The 11,003-nt window shown below is 42.8% G+C and overlaps 1 protein-coding gene across 1 annotated transcript; it reads left to right on the top strand.

Annotated features, from left to right (window-relative positions):
• The first annotated feature begins 8,185 nt into the window (after positions 1 to 8,185).
• Positions 8,186 to 10,076, top strand: LOC140890183 (uncharacterized). The gene is made up of 4 exons (XM_073297941.1): positions 8,186 to 8,431; positions 8,591 to 9,245; positions 9,344 to 9,413; positions 9,674 to 10,076. The coding sequence occupies exons 1-4, from the start codon at positions 8,186 to 8,188 to the stop codon at positions 10,074 to 10,076; spliced, it is 1,374 nt and encodes a 457-aa protein (XP_073154042.1).
• Positions 10,077 to 11,003: the final 927 nt, after the last annotated feature.

Below are 11,003 nucleotides of genomic sequence, written 5' to 3'. Positions count from 1 at the left end.
AGGAAAATTCCCGTGAATTAAGATTAAGTCTGATGTCTTAGATCGACTGCTTGTTACATGAATTGTCTGGTACCTACGTGAGTCCTTGATCGAACTTTTCCCATATTTGAATTAATCCAAATTTTTCTGCTGCGTTTTAGTTAATTAAATTTTATTTGCAATTTTTATTTTTATTTTAAAATCTGAATCATCTTTATTCATTAGTCTAGATTAATTAGAAATAAATATATTTTGATAATCATATATATACAGTCCCTGTGGGTTCGACATTCGAATTTTATTCACTATCTATAATTTGACCTGGTGCGCTTGCCAGTTGATTTTTAATCATACCGATTTAGCCGGTCAAGTTTTTGGCGCCATTTCCGGGGACTGTTTTGATATCAGAATTTTTGTTTCTCTTGAGATTAGACTTTATTTTAATTTTTTATTAAATTCTGAATTCCTCTCTTTTCTTTGTAACTTTCAGGTGCTAGGATAGATGGCGAACAACCGTACTGTTCTTGATTTAATCCGTCCACCAACTGAAGGCTATGGATCTAGCATAGTTCGCCCCGCTGTTGAGGCGAACAATTTTGAGCTGAAGCCCTCTACTATTCAGCTGATTCAATTGCAAGCTAGATTTGGGGGCACATCTTTGGAAGACCCCTACGCTCATCTGGAGCGATTTCTATCAATCTGTGACACGTTCAAGGTGAATGGGGTAACATCTGATGCAGTGCGACTGCGGTTATTCCCATTCTCTCTACAATGGGAAGCTACGGAGTGGTTAGATGATCTGCCTGCGGGTTCCATCACTACATGGAACCAACTTGTTCAGACTTTTCTGAACAAGTATTTCCCTCCTACAAAGATGGAAAAGTTATTTTAAGATATTATCTCATTCAAGCAGAAGGAGGGAGAATCTTTACATGCGACGTGGACCAGATTCAAGAAGATGTTGAGGATGTGTCCTCAGCATAATTTATCTCAGATCCAGCAGACTCAGACGTTCTATAATGGAGTAGATCAGTCGGTTCGATCTATGCTGGATGCTGCTGCTAATGGATGTTTATTTAGGAAGACGCCAGCTGAAGCCTGGGAGATCATTGGCAACATGGCAGAGAGTAACATTGGGTGGCCGGATGTGAAAAAAGAGAAGAAGGCCGGTGTTCTAGAAGTCGATGCTTTGATGGCTCTGAATGCAAAGATCGACGCTCTGACACACCAAGTGGCACTTATGAAATCAGCGCCAGTGAATCATGTTCAAGGGAATTTGCAAGAAGAGCGGCAGTTGTTCGAAGTTGAAGCGGCTAATTTTGCAGGAAATCAAGGACGACAGCCGTACAACTCCTACAACAATAACTATAATCAGAACTGGTAGCCCAAGCAAGAGGAGAAGAAGCCGAGTTTTGAGGAGATCATGATGAAATATGTGGCTGGTATTGAGGATCGCTTACAGAATCAGGAAAGTATGCTGCAAAAATTAGAAGTTTAGATGAGTCAGATCGCAACCCAATTATCATCCCGGCTTACTGGAGCGTTGCCTAGCAACACTGAACCAAATCCAAGAGGCGTGAATGCTATTATGGTCGTGACTCGAGCACAGTCTGAAGCACCTGAGCAGAAGACGGACAAAGAAAAGATGATAGAGGGGCCGAAAATTTCAGAATTCAAGGAGGATGTGCGTGTTGAAAATTCCTCCACGGCAGGTAAGAAAGGTAAAACTTCAAAATTTGAAGTTAATGAGAATGTTGATATATCTACTTTACCTTTCCCACATAGAGCTAAGCAACTGTTGTTTGAATCTCAATTTCAAAAGTTTCATGAAATTTTCAAGAAACTGCATATTAACATTTCTTTTGCAGATGCATTAGCTCAGATGCCGAGATATGCAAAGTTTTTGAAAGACTTGCTGAAAAATAAGAAGAAATTGAATGATATAACGCAAGTCACAATGAATGAGGAGTGCTCGGCAGTGCTGAAAAAGAAGTTTCCAACAAAATCTCAAGATCCAGGGATTTTTTCTATACCCTGTAAAATTGGAAGTCTGTCTTTTGAAAATGTGTTGTGTGATCTTGGGTCGAGCATAAATTTAATGCCTTATTCTATTGCTCGCAAACTAGGTATAGAAAATATTGAACCTGCTGCTATCTCCCTTAAATTTGCTAATGGATCTATTAAATACCCAAGGGGGATCGTAGAGAATGTCCTAGTCAAGATAAAAAAATTTATTTATTCTCTAGACTTTGTTATTCTTGAAATGGATGAGGATTGTGAGGTGCCTATGATTTTAGGACGCCCTTTTCTTGCTGCTAGTAGGGCGTTAATTGATGTTGAGAGAGGATAGTTAGTTTTGAGACTGAACGATGAGCAAGTTGTATTTAAAATGTTAAAGTCGGCTACTGAGAGCCCAATTTTAAAATCTTGCTCTGCTGTTTATTTAGTTGATGAGATGCATGATGTTGGTGCATGTATGCAGGTGCAGTTGTCTGCAGGAATTGGTCCAATGCACAATGTCTTTAATGGTGTGGCATGCAAGTGCAGGACTAATCTGAGTTTTTCAAATACGGTGGATAAACCACCTTGAATTTCGTCACTCAAGAGAGGAGTAGAGTCGGGCTATAGACTATAAATTTAGCGCTGACTGGGAGGCGACCCAGTGTTTTTGTTTTTGCTTTTTATTTTGTTTTTGTTTTGTTTTTATTTGATTTTTGTTTCTTTATCATGCCAGTTTGCCATGTCCGCCGATAAATCTAGACTGCTGATACCATTCCAAAGGATACTGTCAAGAAGGAAGAGGATGCATCGAAAACCAGGGAAGTTTTATTTTTGTTTTCATTGTGTTTTTGTTTGTCTTGCATTCTGTTTTTTGTTCTGGAGCATTGAGAGCAATGCTTTGGATAAGTATGGGGGGGTAGACTAGTATTGCATTATCTATGTGTTTGTGTTGCATCTATCATATTTCGTGTTTGTTTTCATATTGTTTGTTTTTGTTCGTTTGTGTTTTCTTGCATGAGTTGGATGAGTCATAATAGCCAATGATGATGAAGTTTATTTGAAAAAAAAATGGTTTTTTGAAAAATTTTGCTCTTGACTGGACATGAGAAACTGTAGGTTGAACCGTGAATATTTTTAAGCACTAATATTAGACCAGTGAATTGTAGCAAAAGATTTGATGAAGTTTCTGTCTGTTTGACCATTGCACGGAAATTGGTGGTTTGTGGATCTTAATTGTGTTCTATGAATTTTGATGAGGCTCCAGTAAGACACTTATGATCTTGGGTGCACCTAAAAAAAAAATTATTCAATTCCATCCGGGCTTTGAAAGGATTAAAATCCTATAAAAAAAATTAAATTTAAGGCTAAGTATGCGGATTAAATGGGATTGATGCTCCATCCGGGCTATAGACGAAGGGATTAAAAATAAAAAATAGAATGATTTTTCGTATCCTAGCCAGCTATAGCTAAGTCAGCGGGTAATTATTGAGGCTAAAGTAATACCGGGTGCAAAATCCGGAGGTGTGTAATTCATTATCTCAAGGGAGGTGGGTATGTCTAGAGGTCGTTGGAAGGAATGGACACTTGAAAAATGAAACTTGCACTGATTTGTTATAGGTTGCTAAGCAGATTTGAGACGAATTCGGTCTAAGTTGCATGAAACTGGAATGACATTTCACACACACACGTTCACGTTAAACCAAAGTGTATTATGAAAAGTTGAGAGCATGTCTGTGTTTTTGGTTTTGTGATTGAACTTCTCAGAGGCTTTGCACACTTATGAATCGTCCTTACTTATGTTTTTGTTTGCATTTTATTTTTGCATGTTTTGCTCGAGGGCGAGCAAGAGTTAATATGAGGGTGTTGATAAGTGCATTTTGTATTCATTAGTTTGTGATATTTTTATGTCTATTTTATGTGCATTCATATTATTTTTATGTGTTTTTATGTGTTTTAGTTCATGTGTGTGTATTTCACTCTCCCGGTTAATTTTGTAGGAAAATGCATTTTTGAAGAGTTAATTACAGAGCAGCCTTGATCGAAAAATCATATTTAATTTTAGAAAGATCCAAATCCGATCTTCACCGTTCAGAATAAAGTTCAAGATGTTTTAAAGCTGCTGTCCAAATTTCAGGTCAATCTGACGGCTAGAACTCAAGTTATGAATTTTTCAAATTTGTCGCTCGGAGCAGGTTGAAAGTTGCGCTCATGGTGAGTGTTGTTGCGCGATTGCACTTGAGTTTGGCGCTAGGAAGAGTGCTAACGTGCTTAGAAGAAGGCGAAGGGCGCATGAGAAGGCGCTAACGTGCTAAAGAGGAAGCAATCGCGCAAGGATCTGTGCTGTGTTATTTTTTTCGAGCAGAAACATGCTCGCTCGAGCGAGAGCTTGTGCTCGCTCGAGCGAGCGATACGTGAATTTAAATCTTCGGAACAGAGAGTCTCTCGCTAGAGCGAGAGGTTGTGCTCGCTCAAGAGCGACGTCCAAAATCATAAAAAAATCAGAATTTCGGAAATTAAAAGTCTTATTTTACGGGCTATTTTTCATGGGCTTTTTAAACCCATATTTAAGGGACTTATTCAGACGTGAGAAAGGGTTCCGGATCGCAGCAGAGAGAACACAACGCAGAGGCGGCTACTGCTACTTCTTGGGATATTTTCTTATTCTTTTCTTTGATTTTATTTTTACATTTCATGATTAAAAACCTTGTTTGATCATGAATTTATTTATTGAGTAGTTTTCTTTTTCGATCAAGGCCACGTGATTGGGCCAGACAATTTATGTATAAAACTCGTTTGTTTATTTGAGATTTTTAGACTTGATTTGGTTTTATTGATTATCGAATTTATACTTGTCTTTCAAATTTCTTGGCCAGTTATTTGCTTGCTTGTTAATCGATTCCAAGTCGACAGAGGAGGTTTCGAATTCGATCACTTTGATATTCAACATAGTGTAAAACTGACTAGAAATAGAATTTGTTTTCATTATGCGGTTTGGGTGTAAACTGAATTTTCACAGTTATTCATGCATTCAAATTTGATTAGAATATTAGTTCATCAATATTTGAATAGGTTTGATTGTTCTAGAAATAGTCCTTCGAACAAATTAGGAAAATTCTCGTGAATTAAGATTAAGTCTGATGTCTTAGATCGACTGCTTGTTACATGAATTGTCTGGTACCTACGTGAGTCCTTAATCGAACTTTTCCCATATTTGAATTAATCCAAAGTTTTCTGCTGCGTTTTAGTTAATTAAATTTTAATTGCAATTTTTATTTTTATTTTAAAATCTGAATCATCTTTATTCATTAGTCTAGATTAAGTAGAAATAAATATATTTTGGTAATCATATATATACAGTCCTTGTGGGTTCGACATTCGAATTTTATTCACTATCTATAATTTGACCTGGTGCGCTTGCCAGTTGATTTTTAATCATACCGATTTAGCCGATCAGTTGTGCCTACTACCGGTTGCCGAAACTCAAAGGGATCTCGCCTCAAAGTCTGTAAGATTTAAGTGCATTTTTTTTTTTAAAAAAGGAAAGGTGGCATAGCCACTTAATTTATAAACACAAACTAGCAGAACACCAGAGAGAGAGGGGGACTAGACCAAGACCTCTCCCAAGGCAGCAAAAGTACATCTAAACATAAAACAAAAAGACTACATGAGTCCATAATACATATCACAACATAAAACAAACGGACTACAGGAGCCCTGAAAAGCAAATCAAAACATCGGTGAGCAAGGAGAAGCCTGCAGAAAAAGCCCACCTACGAAACCTCCCAACAGTCAGCAACTCAAGGAGGCCGTCCAGAAGAAGCACTCCGTCTGCGCTGCTGAGTCAGCGAACCATAGCGCTTTTGAGAGCGCGTACGAACTGATAAGAAAGGAGAGTGAGTCACAGGGACATGAGAAGCTGTCGAAGTCATCACCTTCAATCCCTTATCAGTAGCAACATCAATCAAAGGAGATCTGACAGGGGCAGAAGGACCCTGGTCATCAACATGTATAACTGCCGGTGGAGTAACAGAAACCACCCTATCAAGCTGTCCAGACTCATCCTCTATAATCGGCTGCGACTCCGAAACAGAAGTGGTGCCAATCGCAGAAGAGCTCGGATCCAAAGCCTCATTCAAGTCCCGGAGGGCCTCAAATGAGTTCTTCAAAGACTGGGGTAAAACACGACCCTGAACCTGAGGACGTCGCTGTCTACCCTGCTTCAGAGTCCACCCATCCGCATCAATCAAAGGACCAACACCGGAAGGAGGGACCAAGTCCTGCTGACTACCCTGAGACTGCCCCCCAGAAGGCGGAGCAGCAGACTGCGGAACCTGTGGAGACTTACCCTTACCTCTGGGCCGTCTTCTACGCCGAGAGGGGCCATTCCGAGAACAAAACTCAAGGGAATGACCCAACAACTTACAGTGCGAGCAGAAGTGTGGAACATTCTCATAAACCACATCAACTGTCTGACAGAAATCTCCCCATCCAACCCAAATCTGCGTCGGGCGATCCAGTAGGACATCCATCTCAACACAAACCCTAGCAAATGAACCCCGGGAACCCTCAGAAGTGATATCATCAATCTTAATTGGAGTACCTAGGATCTTTGCTATCGGATAAAGACTGTTCTTATCATATAGATGAAGAGGCAGGTCCAAAAGCCTTACCCAAATCGGAACAACCGGGGACTCCTCTTCAAATTTAAACTCCGGAGTCCATTTGGAAAACCGGATTGAAACAGACCGAATGAAAACTTCAGGTTTATCCCAAAACCTCAGGTAATCTTCTTCCAAAGAAAAATTAATAAACATAAATCCACGAGGAAGAAATTTCATCGAATGGGAACTCCTCAAACCAATACGGAAAATCGCATCAATAATATCACAATTGGGTGTCACACCCCTGTTACCCGAAATCCTCCCAACCAACGCAAATTTAAAGGGCTCAGAGAGGGAGGAAATAACCTGATCTGGAAAGAGAATACCAGGAATCCCGTCACGTATAGACGAAGCAAGGGTCCCATATGCTGAGTCTGCAACGCCCTCAAAGCTAAAATGTCGCGAACTAGCATCTGGAGGAGCCACTATATCCCTGAAAGAGACCGTAGGGAGAGCTGGAGGAGCCGAAACATCAACAGGAGCAATTGGAACCACAGGAATCGAAGGGTTGACTTCCGAGTCAACCGCAGTGGGCTGACTCGGTGACTCGGCCACGTCAACCCGCGAGTCACCCACCGGAGCACCACCGACTACCGGCGATGGCAAGGGGAGAAAGGAACCGGTGACCATACACACAGACACGGTCTGGAACGGCGGAAATCGGGCCATCTCAGTCGCCGGAAGACCACAACTCACCGGAAATTGGGCGTTTTTGAACTGGGAGTCCGATTGAAAAATTGAAGACATCGTTGGATTCGCCTGAGCCAGGGGCGCGAACTGACCAAAGGAATTAGAAAAATACCCACCGGAGCCGGAGAAAAACGCCTGATAAACAGACGGCAGCGACGAGTTGAATGTCGGAAACGTAGATCTGAAATTCCCGTCGATCGAACCGTTCAAAAAATGCGAGGGAGTAGGCATCTGAAGCGTCTCGACGAGAGGAATCCAGATCGGGGTCCCAATCGGAGATCGGAGATCAGATGGCGCCGAAATCGACGAAAGAACAGGCGTCGTCGCTGTGAACAGTGCAGGCGGCACTTCCATCGGCGTTTTGGCAGGGCAAATGACGTCCAAATTTGATGAAATTTTAGGAGTAGACTCGCCTTGAAGAGACGCATGCAACGGTGTATCGCTTGACTGCACAGGATGCACGGCGGCAGGCGGCGGCGCAATGGCCGGAAAAACCGGACTTTCAGGCGGCGATTTGGAGGTGCAAACGAACTCCGATTGGGCTGATTTTTGGATATGTTGATCCCCTCAACGAGGCGAAGAAGATGAAATAATGGGCTTGCCGGAATTTGGCGCCGGTCAGCCGGCCATTGGGCGGCGATTTTGGGACGATTTTAGAGGGAAATTTTGGCAAATTTTCTCTTTCTAAAACTTTTTTTCATATTTGAATATGGTATATATTTTTAAGTGCATTTAGTTACTATTTGTTTAAGTTCATTTCGCTTATCCTTTTAATTTTCGAGCTTGTAAAAGTTTAAAGAAATTTTTTTTCTAAGGCATGAAATTTGAATGTGGGAATTTGAACTTGCGTACAGATGGCCACTCGTCGTGGACGTGCTTTGCAGCCACCGCCACCTCCACCTCCACCGCCGCCACCTCTACCAGCTGCGGATGTCAGGACGCAGGTTCTAGCGGGCTTAGCCCGTATCCTAGAGCGGCATGTGGACGCTCCGAGGGCTGGACCAGGGACTGTTTATGAGCAGTTTAGGAAGATGAATCCGAAGGACTTTGCTGACACCACTGATCCACTGGTAGCGGAGGGTTGGATCCGTTTGCTTGAGGTGATCTTCCACTAGATGCAGTTGGGAGATCCGGATCGAGTCCGTTGTGCTGTCTTTCACCTTCAGGATGATGCTGCCCTCTGGTGGAAGGGGATTGAGAAGACAGTGGACATGGCTACCCTGCCTTGGGCTGAGTTCAGGAGTCTTTTTTTTTAAAAGTATTTCACTGCGGATGTGAGGGCCTGTTTGAATAAAGAGTTTTTGAGCCTGCGACAGAGAGACTTATCAGTGGCTCAGTTTGTGGTGAAATTTGAGCGAGGTTGCCACTTTGTGCCTTTGATTGAGGACGATGAGGCGGAGAAGCTCCAGCACTTTATAGTTGGGCTACGACCCACTATCCATCGAGATGTGCTCATGGCGGAGCCAGCTGACTACGCTTCTGCGCTCAGACGAGCTTTGAGGTCTGAGCAGACTCTGAAGGACATCAGCGCTGAGGCGCAGAGCAAGAGACCACTACCATCTCATGGTTCACAGCAGCAGCATGGGAAGAGGCCATTCACTGGGCCGCAGCATCAGCAAGGACCCTTCAGACCTCAGGGGAATCTAGCCCATAGGCCCCAGGGGCATCATGTTCAGCGACCCCAGGGTCAGCAGGCACCGAGACCCGCTCCTCCCAAGACTGGGGAGAAGCCTGTATGCCCGAAATGCCATCATGCTCATCATGGACAGTCTCTGGCAGGTGCCGGAGTTTGTTATCGATGCAAGAAGTCAGGACACGTGGTTTCAGATTGTCCATTGCGCGCCATGCCGACTCAGGGGAGAGTGTTTGTAATGCAGGCCGAGGAGGCCGATCCTGATACCACGCTCGTCACAGGTAATATTTAGAGCATTTAATTAAGGATGATTTAATTGATTCATGGATGAAATTTTCGATTTTGAGCTTTTCTTTTTGGGAATGAGGACTCGTTTTAGGTGCATACTTCGTGTTAATTAGTCGTGTTGAGATAGATAATTATGAGTATGGAATTTGTTGGCTTAGAATGTGCCTAAGTAAGACTTGCCTTATTTGATTTCAATCTTTCCGTGGTTGTAATCACCTTTAATGCAGGTAGAATTTTAGTAGCCGGTGTGACCACTAGAGCCTTGTTAGACTCAGGGGCTACCCTTTCATATCGGAGGCTTTTACCCGCAAGCAGAGCATTGAGTGCGAGGATCTGATTGGTGGATTCACAGTGACCATCCCATCAGGGGAAGAACTGTCCACTAGGAGAATTGTGAGGAATCTTGAACTTCTTTTGCAAGGCAACCAGTAGTTGCAGACTTGATAGTATTGTCCATGCCTGAGTTCGACTTGATTCTTGGGATGGATTGGATGACAAAGAATGCAGTTGTGATCGACTTTCAGCTGAGGTCAGTGTTGGTCAGACCAGAGGGAGAAGAACCGTTTCAGTTTGAGGCTATTAGGGGCTCAAGGAAGACGCGTATCATATCTTTTATGCAAGCTAAACAGATGGTGCATGAAGGATGTGAGGCGTTCTTAGCCAGCTTATCATTGACAGAGGTGCCAGTGATTCCAGACATCTCAGATGTAGACATTGTCAGGGATTTTGAGGATGTTTTCCCAGACGATGTTGCGGGCATTCCGCCTGTTAGAGAAGTGGAGTTCTCCATCGATTTGGTACCCGGTACTGTCCCAATTTCTTAGGCACCGTACAGATTGGTTCCTACGGAAATGAGGGAGTTAAAAGAGCAAATTCAAGAGTTGTTTGATAAGGGTTTCATACGCCCTAGTTTCTCTCCATGGAGTGCACCGGTCCTTTTTGTGAAGAAGAAGGACGGAAGCTTGAGGCTGTGCGTAGACTATCGGGAGTTGAATGGGGTGACAGTGAAGAACAAATACCCACTACCCAGGATTGAGGACCTCTTTGATCAGTTGCAAGGATCCTCTGTATTTTTTATGATTGACCTTCAATCCGGTTATCATCAGCTGAGGGTGAAAGAATCGGATGTGTTCAAGACAGCTTTTAGGACTCATTATGGTCACTACGAGTTCCTTGTGATGCCGTTCGGGTTGAAGAACGCGTCAGCGGTCTTCATGGATCTTATGAACAGCATATTCCAGCCGTTCTTGGACCAATTTGTCATCGTCTTCATTGACGATATCCTCATCTATTCCAAGGATAGAGAGAAGCATTCACAGCATTTGAGGACTGTTCTAGAGGTACTCCGGGAGCAGAAACTGTTTGCTAAGTTTGACAAATGCGAGTTTTGGTTGAAGAGAGTAGCATTCTTGGGCCATGTCATTTCCGAGAGAGGTGTTGAGGTGGACCCCTCCAGAGTTCAAGCAGTGAAGGAGTAGTCAGTACCTAGAAACGCATCAGAGATTCGCAGTTTTCTCGGATTGGTTGGTTATTACAGAAAGTTTATCAAGGGCTTTTCGTCTATTGCAGTGCCCTTGACAACATTAACCAAGAAGAATTCTAGGTTCGTTTGGAGTTCCGAGTGTCAAAGGAGCTTTGATGTATTGAAGGAAGCTCTTACGATAGCACCAATATTGGTTATGCCATTGGGGCAAGGTGATTTCATGGTTTACACTGATACTTCCAAGTTGGGATTGGGAGCAGTTCTTATG

Source organism: Henckelia pumila, chromosome 3 (genome assembly GCF_033568475.1).
Source record: "Henckelia pumila isolate YLH828 chromosome 3, ASM3356847v2, whole genome shotgun sequence".
NCBI classification, from domain to species: Eukaryota; Viridiplantae; Streptophyta; class Magnoliopsida; order Lamiales; family Gesneriaceae; genus Henckelia; species Henckelia pumila.
This window is presented reverse-complemented; position numbering and strand designations above follow the sequence as displayed.

Coding starts and splice junctions, on each gene's coding strand:
- LOC140890183 (XM_073297941.1), top strand. CDS start 8,186: ATGGCCACTCGTCGTGGACGTGCTTTGCAGCCACCGCCACCTCCACCT. Junction 8,432..8,590: donor GTTGGATCCGTTTGCTTGAG/GTGATCTTCCAC, acceptor TTTTTTTAAAAG/TATTTCACTGCGGATGTGAG. Junction 9,246..9,343: donor TGATACCACGCTCGTCACAG/GTAATATTTAGA, acceptor GACTCGTTTTAG/GTGCATACTTCGTGTTAATT.